This window comes from Rhinolophus hipposideros (assembly GCF_964194185.1).
Source record: "Rhinolophus hipposideros genome assembly, chromosome: 5".
Lineage (NCBI taxonomy): Eukaryota > Metazoa > Chordata > Mammalia > Chiroptera > Rhinolophidae > Rhinolophus > Rhinolophus hipposideros.
The window spans coordinates 93,423,717-93,443,026 of record NC_138051.1 but is presented as its reverse complement, the minus strand read 5'-3'; the positions used below and the strand labels follow the sequence as shown (position 1 = coordinate 93,443,026).

At 52.9% G+C, this 19,310-nt stretch overlaps 1 protein-coding gene across 2 annotated transcripts in view; it reads left to right on the top strand.

Annotated features, from left to right (window-relative positions):
- Positions 1-19,310, top strand: part of PRIMA1 (proline rich membrane anchor 1) — a 53,917-nt gene that overhangs the window by 29,838 nt on the left and 4,769 nt on the right. The window contains exons 4-5 of one of the 2 annotated variants that reach the window (XR_013993366.1): positions 10,502-10,631; positions 17,639-17,783. Coding sequence is in view for 1 of the 2 variants with exons in the window: in XM_081048755.1 (XP_080904881.1) it covers positions 10,502-10,631 (130 nt within the window). In the remaining variant the exon portion in view is untranslated. The remainder of the gene's footprint in view (positions 1-10,501; positions 10,632-17,638; positions 17,784-19,310) is intronic. The other variant, XM_081048755.1, reaches the window with a different exon arrangement.

Here is a 19,310-nt window from a genome sequence, read left to right as displayed (position 1 = left end):
CCGCCTGGGAAAGATGCCGAAGTTCTGCCAAGCGGGTCAGGAAGGAACATCCATTGGTTTATGTCCCTTCTTCCACCAGAGATAAACAAGGCACTATGAGCAGTGTCTGTTTTAGCTCCCAAGTTTCGGTGTCACCCTTGCCAGCAATCAGAGAAGGCCAAAGGCCACCATTTCCTGGAAGAGATGTTGGCCTGCCCTGTGCCCCTCTGGAGAGTGAATGGGCTCCTTGTCCTCAGATTTAGAATGAACTGGACTGTGGGTGGCAAGTCACATTGTCTCTTGACTTGTCAGAGGTAATTATGGATGCCTTGGAAAATAATGTGTTTGCTTCTTCTTGGACACCATTATAGGCGGTTCTGCTGTGCAGCCTTGAGTCGCCAAGGGTCATCATGGAGGCAGTTGGCTTGGAATCTTAGGTTCCAGCTGGAAGGCCATCAAGCTTAACTCCTCCACTGGCTGGGTTTGGTGTAGTGCACTCTGGGAGGCTGGGCCTGGTTTTTGCACTATTGGCTGTGCCGTGTGGGAGGGCTCTGTCTCTGCAACAAGGGTAGAGGAGCCGTGGAAGAGCCCTGGAGACCTCCCAGCCCCTGGTTTTCAACTGGGAGATTTTGTTCCCCAGGGAATATTTGGTCATCACCAAATATGGTTGGGAGAGGGGTGCTACTGAGTAGAGGCTGGAGATGTATAGGACAGCCCCCCACAGCAAAGAACGATCCAGCCCAAAATGTCAACAGTGCCGAGGCTGGGGAGCTCTGCTGTATGTAGGCCAAGGTCACGACTCCTGTTTGGCAGATGGGCATGTGAGGTCTCAATTGATGAAGTGCTTGCAGAAGTTCAAAGGGTTTCCAGTGCAATGCCGGAAGCCAGGTTCTGTGGCCTTAATCTTTAGACTGAGCTGCTTGTCCAGAAAGAGAATAAAGTTCCCAGGCAGGAGCTGGTTGCCACGTTGAGATTTCCTGCCAGTCTCAGCATGCCCTCCCTTTGCACAGGCCAGTGGCACAGAAGTTAATCATGGGTAGTGGTAGCGGGGTTCTCCTGGCCACAGGTTCTCCATGCTCATCATAGAGAGTGGAGCCTTCTGCTCTGTTATTATCTCGAAGACTTTTTAGGTCATAAGTGTCCAGTCAGCAAGCAATGTGGCTATTAAAAGAGTGAGTGTGCATGCCAAGCGTGGGCGTTAGAAATGCCCCAGCTCATCAGATCTGAGCTGTAGGGTTCTCCCACCGCTGTCCTCATCGTCTTAGAGCACCCCAGCAGCGGCATCAGAAGCTTTACAGCTCAGAAGCTCCTACTCTGTCACTCTTCTAGCAGCTCTGTGACTTTGTCTCTTTAGCCCTTAGGAGCCCTCGGTTTCCTTACCTATAAAATGGTACTAATAATTCCTGCCTTGTCTATCTTGGGAAGTAGAGACATGAGAATAAAATTTTAAAATCTAAGAAAATGGTGCTTTGAAAATACCATGTTTCCCCGAAAATAAGACCTAGCCGGACAATCAGCTCTAATGCGTCTTTTGGAGCAAAAATTAATGTAAGGCTCGGTCTTATTTTACTGGAATATATAATATTTAATATAATGTAATTTGTTATATACTGTACTATATAATATTTAATGTAATGTAATATAGAATATATATTTTACTGTAATGTAAATATAATATAATATAATAAATATAATATAATATATAATGTAATATAATATAATACCAGGTCTTATATTAATTTTTGCTCCAAAAGACGCATTAGAGCGGATTGTCCGGCTAGGTCTTATTTTCGGGGAAACAGGATAGCACTGCTGGCATATACTGTGGCTCTTATTTTGCTGTCCAGGGGGTATGAAAACTTCCCTTGGCTGCCTTTTGGGAAAGGAAAGTAGAGCATGTCACCTCTCATCACCCTGAACCAGCACCGTCCAATAAACTTCCTGCGATGATGTCCGACCTATATCTGTGCTTTCAAATATAGTAGCCATTAGCTGCATATGGCTATGGAGAACTTAAAATATGGCTAGTGCAACTGAGGAACTGAATTTTAACTTAATTAAATTAGTTTAAATTTAAGTAGTCGCATGTAGTTAGTGGCTACTCTATCAGTAAAACCTTGGATCATCAGTATGAGTTGGTTTCTTTTTTTCTCCTTAGTACTATAGTTTTGTCCCAAAGCCACAAACATTTCAGGTTTCTTTTCTTTTCCTTTCTTTTCTTTTTTCTTGTCTTTTTTTAAACAAAGGCCACCTGAGCAGCAGTGATTTTTCTCAGCTGTGTCACCACCCCTTTGTGGTCGCACTCTGGACAAAAATCATTCTTGGCTTAACCTAACAGGGACCTTTTAACAGGACTTAGGCTCTGTCCAGAGAAATAGCAAAGGGTGGTTCTGGAAAGGAATCATCTGGAACATAGGAAGCTCACAGGAATCTCTCTGGGATGTAATTTCATCTCTTTAGAAGGTAGGCCAGGATATTCCAGCACCTCGGTGACCTCATGTCTGAGGTTCCCGACATGGAACCTCCTCTCAGAGCCGGAGACAAGGACTTTTAAAGGACATGTTCCCAGGGGTGAATGGGAGGCAGGAGGAGGAACCAGCACGGGAGGAGGCCAGTGAGAACGTGACCTCAGGCCCAGTCCGGCAAAGAGCCTCAGCCCGCTCCGGAGGGGACTGGAGGTTAGTTGTGCTTCACATTGTCCCCAGCTGGCAGCAGGGGACAGACAGTCCCACCTGGCACCTGTCAGTCACTGGTTGAGGACTCTCTGGGGTGTCCTCAGGCTCTCCCCCTTGGGGTTGGCTGTCCCAGCAGCCCTAGGACAGTCTTCCAAAGAAGGGGCTGCTGCTGTCCCTAGAGCTCGGGAAGGTCAGATGTAGCTGCATGTCCTCTGCACCTCGGTGCTGGTGGGAAGCAGCTGCCACATTGTATGTGCACCTCCATAGCCAACCCTGGGCAGGTGGCTGCAGCAGCTGATGGCCGAATGCCCAAGAAACAGACCCCAAGATGTACCCAGAGGGGCCCAGAGGGAAGGAGGAGGGGCCAACGGCTCTCTTGTTTGCTTAAAACCTGCAGAGAAGGAATGGAACCAAGCTGCCAACACTGAGGGTAAGCCTCTCATCACATTAGGAGCCAGAGTCTTGGAACCTGGCACCAAAGTGGCGGCTGTCCCTGCCTTAGGCATCAGTCTGCTACACTGAAGGATAGTTAGAGAGCCGGCAGTTCCTGGGGCTGTCGGTCCTAAATCTGTCCAAATCCCATCGCCTCTACTCGAGGACCCCAGACCTGCCTTTGGAAGAAGGCTGTTGTGATCACCTCCCCTTTTATCGATTGCAGGACCCCAGGATGAGAGTTGGCACGTTACTGTGATAGCTGCATCCCACCAACCTTCCCCATCACCCCGTCGACTGATGAGGAGCTTGTAATTTCAGTGCTTTGTCTGGCGTCACTTAGCAGGTGTGGTATGGCCAAGTTAGGCTCCACCATCGGCTCTGCCTGTCCTCTGTGCTTTTGTCACCACATTGTCACTATTGAAACTCCCAGAGGGCAGCACCCTGTGCCACATGCCTGGAGACCGCCCACCAGGGTGTTGGTGTGCTGTTTGGAGTAAAGAGCCATTCTAAAACTCAAATGGAAGGAATGGAATGTTCACTTGCAAAATAAAAATTGGGGGTAAAATTTCAGGGTGCCCTCAGACTGCTCTCTTAAGCATATCTAAGAATCTCAGGTGAAGACCAGCCTAGTTAGGTAGACAAACTTTTTCTGTGAAAGGCCAGAAAGTAAATACTTCAGGCTTTGGGGGCCATGCTGATGTAGCCAGAAAACATCCATGACAATATGTAAACAAATGGGTTGTGTCTGTGTTTTAATAAACTTTATTTACAAAAACAGGTGATGGGCTGGATTTGCCCTGTGGGCCAGTTTATTAACCAGTGGTCTGAGTCGATCCTGAACCCCTTCTCCCAGTGGTTACAGATGTTTAGACAGAGCAGATTTTACTGATGGGGCATTTGTGAGGCCCCATCATCTGTTAAGTGCCCCCTGGATGGGGAGAAAGTGATCCAACGTCTACTGAGTATCAACCATGTGTTGGGACTCTGCTAGGCATTTAGCATTTACCATCAGGAGCATTGTCCTGTCCCAAGGTCATGAGCAAACAAAACGAGCTCACAAACAAAACGAGCTCACTATTCTCAGTCAACTCACGCTGGCTCGCACCCGTGTTCAGGGAATTATTATTTTTGTATAGTTTCCTGTTGTTTGTAGCTGAGGCACGAGCACAGTTCAGTGTCTCGGTGAGGCAGGAATCGTGGTATGCATTGATCTAGTGATTGATCTAGAATTAGTGTCCCTTCCCCAGCAGACTACAAGCATCTCATGGGCAGGGGCCCTGTCTGTTTGGCTGACCATCACGGTCCGGCATTTAGCACAGTGCACGGCACATAGCAGGCTCTTAGCAGATATGTGCTGAGTGAGTGAATGGATGAGTGCCTGAATGATGATCCATTGAGGGTGGGCTCAAGGGGTCCCCCAGAGCTTTTCCGAAGTGGCACCATCTCGTCACTTCTCGACAGAGCTGCGCTGTTCTAAAGCTGGTGGATGGGGACCTTCTGGGCAGCAGTGCGTCCACAGCCCTGGGTGGGAGCAGAAGGCTGGGCAGACCTGGGGAGGGTGTGCAGAGCAAGGACCAGAGAAAGGGCGACTGCAGCCACCAAGAGAGAGCAGTGCTGTTGAGTAACAAGTCCTGGCTTTAGGAATCCTCACACAGAGGGCTGTTTGGGTGGAGAACAAGGGGAGACGTGTTCAGCAGTCACCACCAGAAGCAGAGTGAATGACCCCAGGCAGCAGCCTGCTGACCTCAGCTCCTGCCCCAGCCTCCCCCCACATCTATCCCTGGCATGGGGAAAAGCCATGGCCGCGCCCGCCCTAGAGACTTAAACCCAATTCGTAGGTTTCCTAATTAGGCATGATGGAGACCGTTATTAATAATGGATTGGGTCCTTTTTGATGCTCCCCTTAGGAGCCGAGCCTGAGAACAATGTCCTTGATGATAACAGCCACACTGCCACCACACTGGGCTCCATGCCCAGGACACTGGGCAGAAATCAATCAGTCAGAGGAGTGAGTGTCCCATGGAGCTCAGGCAACAGGCTGCGAGTCACAGATGGGAGGGCCCAGAGCCCCTTCAGCCGGGAGGTCGCAGGAACCAGCAGGGGGAGCAGAGAGGCTTGTGGGTGCCAGCAGCGTGTGCCCCTGTCCCTTCCCTGGCTAGCCCAGGCCAATCCAGATAGGACTTTGCATAGGCTGAACCTCCTTCCCCCACCCACCCTGTAGGGCTCAACCTAAATATCCCTTTCTCCAAGTGGCGTCTGTAATGCCCAGGGTGACTCTGCAGTGGGCAGCCGAGGGGTGTCTGCTGCGTGCCAGCCTGTGGAGGAGGTTCTGTTGCTTTTCCCCAACTTACAGTGGAAGGAACTGAGATTAAATCTAAAAGAGTAAATGATTTTCCCAAGGTCAGAATCAGGACTTTAACTCCAGTTCCTTCCGATTCAAAGCCAGGGTGTATAATCACTGCCCTCAGCTGGGGGAGGTACCCCAGGGAAGACGGCCGGTGACAATCATAACAGAGCAAGAGCCAGTGCAGGCCTGGAGTCAGGGAGAGGGGTAGGGGAGAGCAGAAGGGCAAGTGGAGAGGGGGTTGGAGGCAGCAGACACAGGATATGGACACTGGTGGCCTGGCTGTGGAGCAGAGGGAATGCTGACCCCCAGGCTGGGGCCTGAGCTGGAGGAGGGCAGGGCATGGAGGTGGTAGCTCACTGTCAGATGCTTCCCGCACAGGGGATGGGGGTTTGAGGGGCGCTGCACACATGGGGTAGGTGCTGAGAAGTGGCTGAGGGCAGAGGGTGTTTGGAGGTCACTGGTGCAGCTGTGAGGGTAGGGCCAGTCTCCTCTGAAGCCCAGCGAGGTGTTCAGCCTCGTCCACCACACAGTTCAGACGCCCCTGGGGCCCTGAGACAGTCCTGGTGGCATGCTTCCACTTCGCTCTGTCTTCTGGCAGGACCCCTCACCTTCTGCACTTTGGGGCCAACAGTTTCTGTCCATAGTGAACGAGAGCCCAGATGCTCAGCCGGCTAGAGCAGGAAGGGGCTCCTGGGCTGGGGTTGGAAGGCCCCCCTCCAGGAGGACCACGGGAGGGGCGGTGGGCAAGACAGATGGCCCCCAAAGCAGGCCAAACATACACAGCCTTGCCTCCCTGGTACTGCAGGGAAGCCCATTCAGGCAGCTGTGTCCTCAACCTGCTTCCGTCCCACAGAGTGGAGAGAGGGTGCCCCTTGCTTCTGGAAAAGGCATGCGCCCACTCACACACACATACCCAGGAGCTCTGTGAGCAGGGAATTCATGCCTTCTGCCTACTGGGCAGCCAAGGGTTTCCTGCTGTGGGAACCTCTGGTCTGAGGGAGGAATCAGGAAGACTTATGAAAGAGGGGGGGTCTCTGTGCTGTACCCACACCTGAGCCAGATTCCCATTGGCAGAGAAGAGGTCCCTCCCCCCGCAAGCTGAGATACCGATACTCGCTCTTTTCATCTGGACCAGTTCCAAAGGAGACGACTTCTTTCTCTGTAGAAATGGGGCTCATTCCAGAGGTTTGCCTAACGTGCATGTCTGATCTCATGTTTGTGGTTTTAAAGTCCTGCCACACACTCTGGCACCTTCGGGGTAGGAAACAAGTGAAAGGCCCCACACCCGAGCCTGCCCGTGTGGGAGGGTGGACGCCCTGGCACAGACCTCCCCATGGACGCCCTGTGCCCATGAATGGGTAGCTCTGGGCCTGAGTCGGCCCCTTGTGTTGGCAGACAATGGGCTCTGTGTGGGGGTGGGGAGACAGGGAGGAGGCTGAGGGCCCTGCCCCCCACTCCGCCTCCTTCTTAGTGGACTTTGGTGCTGGGGATACCGAGGCCGTGAAAGAGGAAGGGCCCTCAGCCCACGACGGAACCTCTGAGAACCCATGTCCTCAGGGTACTTGGGGGAAGCGTGTAAAGCAGGGCTGACAGACGTGATGCCCAGGGTCTCTCCTCCCTCCTCTGAGCCTCAGTGTCCTCCTTTGTCCACAGGGTCTATGAAACAGGTCCTGCCACTAATGGGTGTTTTAGCAAAGCTCCTGGACCCCTCGCTGTCCTCGCAAGCTAGATAAAACCAGCAGGCGTCTTAGGTGAGCCAGCTGAGATGGGGCGGGAGCAAAAGTGCTGGCAGAGCCCCCCATACCCCTCAACACCTCCTCAGCGGGCAGTGTGTGCTCTGCCTCCAGCACATGCACCCTTCTTAGATGTGCCGGACAGCTTCAAAAACCTTCATGTGGCCTGGAGGGAGTGGGACCAAAAGGGACCCCACACACCCTAAGGGCCAACTGTGCCATGAGACTGTCCCTTGGAACGGGGCTGGGTGACCCCCTTCGCCGTTGTCCTCCGTGCTCAGCACAGTGCCTGAGACACAATGACGGCGTGTACCAGGCAGTGTCATGAAGCCTGGGCTGGCTTCTGACTTCAGCGTCCCATAGCGAAGGCTGAGTGTGTTGTCTGTGGTGCAGGAAGCACCTTCATGGACGTTCCCCCCTTGAAGGAGACAGCTCAGGAGCCCTCGACCAACCCATGCTGGGCGGAACTGTCCGTGGCTGTGATCTGTCTGATGGGCTGGGCGCTGGGCTTCGAGAAGCAGGAAGCAGCGAGGGTAACTGTTGCAGGCTGCACCTCCTCACCCAACCGCGATTAAGGCCAAGTATAAGCGCTCGGCCAGCGCAGCTCCTGGGGATAGGCCAGGAAACCATTCAGGCATTCTGGGCATGAATCACCAGAGACTTTGACAGAGAGGACAGATGTGTAATGATGCCCCAGAGACCCACTGCATGCCCGTCGTGTCACCAGCAGTGTCTGGTACTCAGGCTACACTCAAGAAACGGGGAGTCACGTGAGCGAGGGCTGGCCTGTCAAGGTGGCCACACACGAGGTCAAGAGGCCGAGCCAGGGGTAAAGCGGTAGCGTCCATCTCACAATGGATAAGTGAAGTTCAAACAAAGGACGTGGCTATCACTCCCTTCTTCTAAGAACTGCTGCACGATATCGTGCGAAATTGAGCTTGTTCCTTTGATTCATTCGTTGCTCACACTTCCCTCCCGTCAGTCAAACATCTACGCACAGCCGGCTCTGACTAGGAGACGGAAGTGGCAGGCCCCTGGCCATGTGGCCGCAGTCACCCCACTTACAAAAGTGGGGTGTCAATGGGCTCTGTGCCGCTGAGACTAGCAGTGTGCCTTGGAGTCAGCAAATGATGGTACCTTCAAGAACACTGACTGAGGAAATGAGGGGGGTGTTGTGTTTGGTCTTTCACACACTCAGAAAAACACTGGAGACGTTCGTCACGGGGAAAATGAAAATCTTTTTGCATCTCCTTTCCCTTATTTTGGCGTTTATTCCTATTTGAATTCTATAATATATTCTACATCTTTTCAATGTTGGGGTCTCTAAAGGCCGGATCTCGCCCCAGCTGAGAGCAGCCATGTGGTTTGGTGACGTCCTTGTCCCAGCCATTTCTCTGGAGTCATTTCTGAATCTGCTTGGTCTCTGTGATGATCTGAGGTCCACCCCTGGGGACCTTGCACTTGTTAATGGGTTTTAACACCTGTTCTCCGGAAGCACATAATGGCTTCCTGGATCTCCTAATGCAGCTGCAGATGATGCCAGGTTGATAACAATTCAGTAATCTGTAACCACTCCCTTTCTGGCTTTCCTTGTTCCCAAGGGGAATATGGGAGTACAAAAGTATACACACTGGGGAAAAAACAGCGTGGCAGTTCCTCAGAAAGTGTCATACGCAAAACCATAGGACCCAGTGAGCCCGCCCCGAGATGTTTATCAAGAGAAGTACAAAAACGTGTCTATGCCAAGACGTGTACATGAATGTTTAGCGCCTTTATTCACAAAAGTCAAAACCCAGAAACAGCCTCGGTGTCCATCAACAGGTGAACAGATAAACAAATTGTGGTACATTCATAGAATGAATACTCCTCAGCAATAAAAAGGAAGGAAATGTTGAAACATGCAATAACATGGATGAATATCAAAACCACTTTGCTAAATAAAGGAAGCAAAGAAAACACACGCACTGCATGATTCCATTCATACGAATGTCAAGAACAAGCAAATGTGATCTATGATTTGAGAAGGCAGAATAAGGCCTCCAGGGTGGGGATTGGCCAGAAGGAGGCCCCAGGAAACATGCTGGGGTGATGGAAATATTCTGTCACGGTAGCGGCATGGCTGACACTAGTGTACGTATTTGTCAAAGCTGATCAGACTGCACACTTAAGATGGGTGCGTTTCTCTATATGTAATTTACACCTTGATAATTACAACAACAGCAACAATAATAATAATGAAGCCATCCACAGTATCCTTTGGGAAATCATTCACTGATTCCCCACATACTGTTGTACCCCTCAAGGTGTCTATTATTAAGTGAATACAGAGTGTAGGGCATAGCTTTGATACTTTTGCATGTATTCACATGTCTTCCAGACCAAAGCTAGTAGTAGTGTCTGCATACCCATCAGTCTGTCTGTCCGTCCATCCATCCATCCATTCACCCCCCACCAACAGCCCCTGTCTCTTTCCCTCCCTTTTTCTCCCTTTCTTTTTTCCCCTCCCTCCCTCTCTCATTTCCTCTGCTTCCCTCCAGTTGTGTCGGAGTCTTCCAGAGCCTGGGCGGGGGGGGGGGGGGGGGGGGGGGGGGGCGGGGGGGGCGGGGGGGGGTTATGTGGTGTCTGCTTTTCTCAGAGAAGAGTGAACGGCTTTATTGAGAGCCTCGTCTACACCTGCGCTGCATCCACTCCAGCCTGTGCCAAGGGGGAGGACAGGTTCACCCCAAGGACCCCGGGGCTTGAGTAATGACAAAGGGGTCCTGGAGCACCCACTGTCAGATGCTTTGTCAATGACAGACTCTTCCAAATTTTGGCCACCCCTTGCAAGCTGAGACGGCTGCAGGTACCCACCACATGGGCCAAATCCAAGAAGGGAGACAGCTTGCCCCTCTCAAGAAATTAGCTTAAGAACTGATATTGACGAACCTCCCTTTCTCTCCTTCCTCCCCCAGTGTCCCCATGAGCCCTGCTCCCCACCCCGACCTGCAGAGGAAACAGATTTAATGCCTCAACTGAGAGAATGAGATGTTCTGTTATTTTTCATGGGAAATTAAACCTGACCCTGCTGTCAGTTAGCTCATGCCAAGGGAGGATGGATGGCCCGTGGCACGGTGCTTAACCCCTGCTTGGAGCATGCCGCCTGGCTGGGGGCCAGCCATGATGTCACCTCCTGCCGGAGTGGGGGTGGGGACGGCAGGACAGGTCAGGGAGCCTTCATCTGGGCAATGGATGGTAGTGAGGCCACCTTTGGTGTCCCCCACGATGTTCCACCTGTGACACCGGCCGGGACCCGCTCATCCAGGGGAGACTCAGGGTGCTCCTGTCTCTTTCAGCTCCCAACTCTACCTCGTGCCCTGCTGAGGAAAGCTGGTGGTCAGGGCTGGTGATCATCATTGCGGTATGTTGTGCCTCGCTGGTCTTTCTCACTGTGCTTGTCATCATTTGCTACAAAGCCATAAAAAGGTGAGTGCCCGCAGGCTCTGAGCCCTCAGGGGACCCCAGCTGGGCTTGGGGCTCCTCCACCCACCCCCACGTGTGTTTTTGTAATTATAAAAATTGTTAAACCTATAGGAAGCAGATAGGATGTACCATGGTCTTTCGTCCACCTTCACCCTGATTCAATAGTTATCAAGATTTGGCTAATATTTGCTACATCTCTTCAACTTTTCCTCTTAGCTTTTTCTTTGCTGAAATCGTTTCAAGTTGCTCTCAGACATTATACCTCCATCATTTCTAGGGAATTCAGTTCAGCAAGCATTTTATGAGCACCAATTATACGTCAGGCCTAGTGCAGGATAAAGTGACCTTACCTATAAGTTGTAGGCCCCACCCCTGGGCACTCACTCAAGGCCTGGGAGTATGGAAATAATCCTTGCACGGTGGGTGATGGAGCCATTGGAGGGAGACGCCATGCTGGTTTGGAGTGGGGACTGCGTTTAGGAGTCACATCTAAATTCAGGCTCCAGTTCGAGCTGTGTGACCAGGAAGAAATCACATTACCTCTCTGGCCCTCAGTTTTCCTATCTGTAAAATGAGAGAAAAGAATGACAACCTCATACTCTTCTGAGGAGTGGAGAGGTGCCTGCTGTAAATAGTATGCACAATATGTGTACTCTTCAGTGCCTGGTATAAAGGAAGTACTCAGCAAGTACTGCACCAGTTTCTGTTGTTTCAATAGTCGCAGATAGAGAAAGAAGGAGGACAGAGGAGGGAGCAGTGCTTCTCTTGGGAGAAGAGAGAGGTTGAGATGCTTCAGAGAAAGTTTGCAGTAATTGTGACACCCAAGTTGGGTTTTGAAGGATGAATAGGAGTGTTCCAAGTGAAGTCATGAATGATTCAAACAGCAAACTATCTTTCAGTAACATTTGCTGTAATTTCTGTAACCACCATGTCATTTTGCCTTTCAAAAAAGGTTATGAGGCACCATCCCCTACTTGAGTTAGGATTTGCAGCACAGTGTGGCTATTGTTGGGATCTGAGGCGATTTGGGCAGTTCCCTGGTCCCTAAGTACGGCAGAGTAGGCCACGTTGGGAATGGCGCCCCCTGGAGTTATAACATAGCAGCTCTGGCTAGGTCCCTTGATTTCCAGTCTTATCAAGCCTCCAAAAATTGGCCTCCCTGGGACCTTGGCCTCCCTGGGACCAAGCACTGGGACCTTGGGGGAAGCTAGAGTCAAAAGACAAAGAGAAATGTTGCAAAACACTAAAGAGTCATAAGGATTGTTAATATATTTCTCAATTTTCTAAAAAATTCTCTAAGGCCCAAAGTTACAGTATCTACATTAAGAATGGTCACAACACCTAAAATATTTAACCTGACCCTTTTAATCTGCTGTTCTGTGTGATTTCAGTTTAATAATTCAAAGCACAAAGAGTAAAATATCAAGTTAAAGTCTTAAATAAATGCGTGGTCAGGCACAAAAGGTGAAGGGACGTGTCAAGCCAATAGCCTGGGACTGTCCTGGAGACTGCTCCGACGAGGCAAGGCATGGTGGGGCGGGGGCGGGTCCAGGGCCCAGGTACCATGCCTCCACGAGGACAGGCCATGCCCTGGGATCTGCCTCCCAGCCAGAGCCCTTTCTACCCCCAACACTCATGTGCAAAGCAATCTCCAAAAACTGGGATAGATAGATAGATCATAGATAGATAACGGGAATAAGCTCAGTCAAGCCCTGGGCTCATCTTCTCACCAACATTCTCTCAGTTCATCTCACCTCATCTTTTCCCAATCAGCTCCATTTTACAGATGAGGACACTGAGGTTCATAAGGGTTAAGGGAACTGCCCATGGTGGCACAACCAGGGAGCAGTGGAGTCAGAATTTGTACCCAGCACCTGTGATTCCAAAGCCCAGCCCTGACCACAGCTCCCTATCAGTTACTGATGAGTTCCACTCTGGTACTGAGCTGAAAACAGACCTCGCTCTTCCTGGCTGCTCTTCCTCAGGAGTGCCTGGAAAGGAGGTGTGGTGGGGTGTTTCTGGGCCCTCTGAGGCCAGAAGGACAGACAGAAATGTCCCAAGACCCTGTAATTCAGGAGCAGACTTGGCCTTGGAAATCAAGGCGGATGTGTTGAAATTTCCCAGGGGACAGAGCCTGTCCAATGCCCAAGTATTTTGTGGGCACCTACTGAGTGTACGGGCTCTGTGGGTACAGAGACAGGTAAGACCCTGTGCCCACGTAAGACTGTGCCCACGGGCTGCTCCCCTGACTGCAGGGCTGTGGGGGCAGGTGTGTGAATGACTGTGTGATAAGGCAGGTGGGTGAGGCTGTGGGCGGAGCCTGTTGTGGGCGCCCGAGGGCATCACTGTTAACCCTGATGGGCTGATACCACATTTGAGCTGGGAGCTGCTGCAATGGGAGGATTTTAAGAATCAGAGCAGGGAAGGCACTCCTGGCAAAGGCACCCTGTGAGCAAAATCACCAGGGCACCAGGTAGACCCTCTGATGTGGGCTATGAGGCTGGAGGGCGCCACGAGCCGGGGGGGGGGGGGGGGGCGTTTGTCCCAGTAGGCTGAGCAGCCTGCCTGTGACTCCTGGGCTCTGGGAGCTACAGTAGGGCTTTGAGGACGGGTGTGTAAGAAGCGCCTGGGGCACTGCCAGAGAGTGGCACTAGTGCCCTCAAGGACCACCCTCCCACTTCCCCTCCCCCTCAGAGACAGGCAAAGCATCATTTTAATACGTTAAGGTCCTTCCAAAAGACACAGTCACTTCTGTCTCCCTGTCTGTCCCAAACTTCTGCAGAAATGTGCTGCCCGCTTCGGCAAGGGGAGCACATGTGGAGAACAAACTCCCATTAATATATTCAACTGGCAGTGTCAGCCAGCTGTGGCATGCTGGGCTTAGCTTCAGCGGGGGTAGGGATCGCCCAGGAAGGCGAGTAGGGGCGCCACCCTCCCCTCCCCTCAGAAAGCCAGGGGGGCCTCCTGTCTGCCCGCTGACCCCTTCCACAGGTTCTGAGCTCTTCGTCCCAGGGTCTGTTAGGGGCCTGGAAAGAAAACTCACCTCAGGTGGCTCAGTTGATCCCTTCCAGGGATGTGGGCGGGGCTTCTGCCAGGGATGTGGGCATCAATCCTTTCTTTTCTCCAGGGGTGTGGACAGAGCTCCTTCAGGAGTGGGGGTGCTGCTCCCTCCAAGAGGGTGGATAGGGCTTCTGCCAGGAGTGGGGGGTGGATCCTTTCCTCCTGGGGCATAGGTGGAGCTCCCTCCAAGGGTGTGGGCTGGTGCAGGGAGCCGGTGGAGCTGTTGAAGCACCCCACGACCAGCAGCAATGGGAGCGGTTAGCCCCCTAGGACCAGGTAGGGAAGATACCACGGGAACCTAGAGAACGAGAGACTCGAGAGGGGCCCATCCACAGGAGCTGTGGTTCAATTGCCAGAGAGGCAGCCCCAAAGCAGGAAGGAGGGGCAGGACGTGCCCCAACCTCTCTCCATGGTCTCCCGCCTCCCATTGTCAAAGCCAAGAAACTGGGGAGCCAAGGAGGTACAGTCTTAGGTATCAGCACCTGGGAGCACAGGGTGGGTGGGGATGTAAATGGAGACCGCATCACGGTTCCTTTTCTACCCCAACACCATGATCTGTCTCTCCTGTGCTAGGGAAGACCTGGGGACTGGGGAATAAGACCCAGCCCTTTGTCCAAGACGCTCATAATCCAGAAGGCACATCCCAGCCCCCAAGGACAGATGTTTATTACAGGGGGCTCTGCTCACCGTCAAGTGGAGGCGGAAACAGGGGCCAGCACTCCTAGAACCCACCTGGAGGGAGGCTGAGCAGAGAGGAGGAGTAACACCTTGGAGGAGGGAAAGGTGGCAGCATAAGTTACACCTGGTGTAGGAGAGCCGGTGCCCCTCACTGTTCCCCGGGCTGACCTCTGCTGGGGGCTATAAGAGACAGCATCGCGCAAGCCAGCTGTCTGTGCATTTCTCTCCGAGGTAAATGGAGGATTTCTTGCTCACGGCCAATTCTTTTTGGTTAATAATTTATCTAAAACATGCCTTTTTCTCTCAGGAAACAAAAGCATTTAATGTCACTGTGAAACCATTAAAAAGAAAAGTCAGTGATTAAACCCTGCTTTTTTTTTTAAACTCTCACCACCTGAGTCCTAGGGGAGGAGCCTGGAGTCCTAGGAGAGGAACCTAGCAATCTTTGTGAATGGCCTAAACACAGCTTTTCAGAACCAGATTGCTGGGAGGATGGTTCTAGAATCAGCTGGGATCAGAAAGAGGTGATTCTGGAGATGCCAGCTTGCTTTGGCATCTGGAGAGTGGGCCTTGGGGACTACAGGCCTCTGCAGGGATGGGAGGGAGACTAAGGAGCAGATGGGAAGCAGAGCCCCACCGTGCCCTCACTGGGCGTTGACCTTGGTGGGAGGGGGCTCTAATCGGCACTTCCCACACACACTCAGTGAACCAGTCTTCATCTGTGACTCAACAACTGTTCCCAAAGTCCCAATTCTGTGCCGGGTGATCGGGTGCTCAGGGGGCTCCGAGGTTTGGGGAACCCAAAACAGGGGCACTTCACCCAGACCTGGGGCCCAAGAGGTTTCTTGGAAGAGAGTGGATGTTAACCAGGCCAGGGAGCTGAGAAGGGGCATTGCTCACAGTGAGACCAGCATGTGCAGTGGCCCCGGTCCCCTCTCAACTACCCCAAACTGCAGAGGGTCCCCTGCCATGGGAGCCCATGCAGTTGGCCGCTCGCTGGCCTCCTTGCCATGAGCTTGCTGTGAACAGCTTCTTTATCTACAGCCACAGGGTGATCAGGCCCCAGAGCCCTTGGGCGTTCTGTGCCCTCGTGCCCCCACCCAGCTCCTCCCTACCCCCAGGCTGGCATGCATGTGTCATCACACAGCCTGGAGGTGTTTAAAGCACCCTGGATGGGGAGTCAGTTGCCCGCCCCAGCACAGCTCAGTGAGTGTCGCTGCCCTCCTGCTTTCCTCATCTGTAAAGAGAGCATCCTCTCAGTTCCCTGAGTCTTTGCTTCCCTGTCCAGGGATGGCAGGGGGACCACTGCCACTAGGTCAGCCACTGCTCAGCCATATAAATGCTGACCGCAGTGCTTGGCTGGGCCTAATGCTAGAGCGATGCTTGGTACGGGCCCTTTGGGGGGGTTGCTTCAGGCACAGGCCCTGCTCTCAAGACACACACCCTGTGGGGGGAGAAGGGGCTGTTAATCGGACACCCTTCCCCCAAGGACCATGTATTACAATGGGAAAGGAGTAGCTGAAGGGAAAACCAAGGCTCTGTGAGTCGAGACACCAAAGAACCCCTGGTCCAGGTGGGATGTACCCCTCAAAAAAGCACTAACAGTGCCAGTCATCGACACGAAGCTCCAAGGCCCAGGTGCCCATGGCCTGGGGAGGAGGGCCAGGCCTCTGACCTGCGGGGGAGGGGAGGGAGCCCCCCCCGGGAGCCCCCAAGGCCACACCCTTCATGCAGATAAGAGCCCTGTTTGCTGAGAGATGATGCCCCCACTCCCATCCCAGGCCTCCCATGTGTCACCCCACACTCCAAGCACAGGAAGAGCACTGGCCTCCTTTGGCCATCCATGGCACTGGTCCTTCACCTTCTTCCATTGATTTGCCATTAAGCCACTTGACAGCCATTGCCTTCTGATTTACAAAGTATTGGCTAAAAGACCAATAAAAGGCTGCTGAACAGTTTGGCCGGTCCTGCAGACCATTAATTGCAGGCAATAATCAAGTGGTGCTCCCAGGGAGTGAGCTCAGGGTGCACTGCCTGCGTGTAACTGAGCATGTGCATGACTGCAGGGCTCTGGTGTCATCAGCCTTTCATGGCTGAGCCACTTGCAGTACAGCGGGCACTTTTGAACCCCCAAGTCTCTTTTTTTTTGTCATAGGGGGCAAAGGTGAACAGGACTTTATTGAGGAACAGTGTGTACTTCCAGGACTTTTTCCAAGTCAAGTTGTTGTCCTTTCAATCTTAGTTGTGGAGGGCGTAGCTCAGCTCCAGTCCAACTGCCGTTGTTAGTTGCAGGGGGCGCAGCCCACCATCCCTTCCGGAAGTCGAACCGGCAACCTTGTGGCTGAGAGCCCATGCTCCAACCAACTGAACCATCTGGCACTGGCCCATGTGGGAATCGAACTGGCAGCTTTCGGCATTAGGAGCGCAGAGCTCCAACCACCTGAGTCACCGGGCTGGCCCCCCAAGTCTCTTTTGATGGTGGCTTGGAATGCATTGACTGGCCCAGGGCTGCACAGCGAGTCACTGCTGGTTCACAGATATTTATTGAGCACCTACTGTGTGTAGGAACTAGACTAGGTGCCAGGGATATAGAGATAAACGAGACTGAGTCCCTGCCCACTCCCACTCCATCCCCAATCCCACCCCCACCAGTGGAGGAAGCTGATTAAACACACACACACACACACACACACACACACACACACACACACACACACACCAGCAAATTAATAAACGAGGTATTTTTAAAAACAGTGAGGGCTATGAAGGTGGGGAGAACTCAGAGTATTGGGGGAAAGGAAAAGAGGGTGGAAGAGGGGTTGCTTCGCCCACCCAAAGACTGAGGAGTGCTTATGGGTAGAAAGTATGGTTAGGGCTTTGCACATCCATTACCGCCTTTTATTGTAACAGACCCTCCCTTAGGCTGCAGGAGACAAGAAGCAAGCAGGCCCAGCAGCTCCCTTCTCAGGCTCCTCAGAGCTGGTCTTTGTCTCCTGCTTCCCCAGCAGGGCAGCAGGCTGAGGGTGGGACCTGTCACATCATTGTCAGCAGGACCCAAGAGGGGCGCCGGGGCCCTGGCCCTCCCTGCGCCCAGGCCAGAGGTGGCAGTGGAGGCAGCTTCTGCAGAGGCCCGTGACTGCTGCTGTTTGCGCCTGGAGCCGTCAGCGCAGCACTCCAAGCCGAGAACGTGGAGTGCCTAGTGCTTGCCAGGCTCGGGGAGGGATCCTGGACGTGGCCAAGGAAAAGCTCACTGCCCTTTCTCTTGGTTTTAGGAACCATGCCTTGTAGGGCACCGTTTGTAGCCATCTCTGCCTATGCCAGGGTGGAAATGCCTTTCTTTGTTTCATTGGGACCGGCCCTGGCTGGGTCCTAGCAAGTCTCTCTAGGATTTGTGGAGCCCCGCAGGGAGCACATTAGGTAGGAAGTCTGTGCAGACGGAAGAACGGTGGCTGCTGCCCACTGACACCTTTCCAACAGCTGTCCTGAGAGCTAACAAACACTGACGGGTGCTCACTGGATGATACAGGCTCCTGAAGTGCTTCACGTTCATTAACGTAGATAATCCTCCCAACAAGCCTATGAACCGGACACCGTTCTTGTGCCCGTTTTATAGGCCAGGAAACTGAGGCATAGAGAGGTTACGTGGCTTGCCCAAGGCCACACAGCTAGAAAATGGTAGAAGCAGGGTTTACTGAGCCATGACATCTGCCTTCCAGCACTTCCACAGTGTCACCCTGAAGTACTGTGCTTGGTGAAAGGACAGAGTGGGGTGTGCGGGGTAGAACCATCTCCTGCTGTAGGAACAACTCCAGGGACCACTGGGCCCCTGTGAGTCCCGGAAAGACTGCAGGAGTGGGTCAGGCAGCAGCCCGGGGAGCAGAGTGGTTGGGGCTGAGCTCCAGTGGAGGAGGGGAGCAGACCAAGCCCACTTCTTAGGGGAGCCCTCGGCAGCCACCCTCTCCCCTCGCCATGCCCAGACTCTGGAATACTCGTGGGGGGGGGGGGCCTGCACCAGCCACAAGTGCTTTCTTTGCTGGGTGGAGCCCCTTCCCAGAGCCCCTCCATCCTTTCCGGCCTGGAAAGCTGGCGGAGTCATTGGAAGACCCTGGGGCTGCTTCCTTGCCCTGTTCTCAGTGTCCCTCCAGCCAGGCTGGTTTCCTGCCAGGCCCTCTGAGCCACTGTTTCCTCCAAGGCCCCAGGAATACAAAGGCATGTCCTAGCCAGCAGCCCGGCTTTAGAAATCTCCCGCTTTTCTCCATGCAGAAGAAATCCTGCTGATTTCCTACCCTCATCTAAAAAGGGCAGAAACGCGATGCCTCCGGGCTTTGCCAGATCCTGGTTCTGCATCCCTCGTTACCTACCCTCCAAGGCCCTTAAGTCTCATCTCGCCTGACCCAAACCTGGTACAGTAGGTTTTCTAGACCCATCCCAAGACTGAGCATTTGTTAGTGAGAAAAGCAGTGTGGGTTTGGGCCCAGAGATGTTTCTCTGTTAATAGTTTCTAGAATCCTGTAAGGAAATGCATGCACGCGCACCCCCCCCACACACCAATTTTCCAAGCCATGCAAACTCACTGAGTCTGAGATGAAGCCCACCCGACCCAGTCAGAGCTGCCTAAGGCCCCTGGAACGGGTTGGTGGGATGGGAGGAGGGATAAAGGGGACAGAGGGAGAAAGGTCCAGGGCAGAGGTCGGCTCAGAGTCTGTCATTTCCACAAGCCTCCTGTAGGGTCATAAACAATGCAACTTGTCTGAGGCCTGCACACCCGGGGGTTCCAGAAAGCACCTGTGAGCATCTACATAAATGGGGTTCTTGGACTCCAGAACATGGGATATGCTGGGTTAAAGCAAAATGAGACCAGTTTCTCGGAGGACTCTTGAGAACTTCTGGGAATCTCCAAGAGGAAGGGGGCATGGAAGGCCTCCCCAAGCTGATTGGACCACA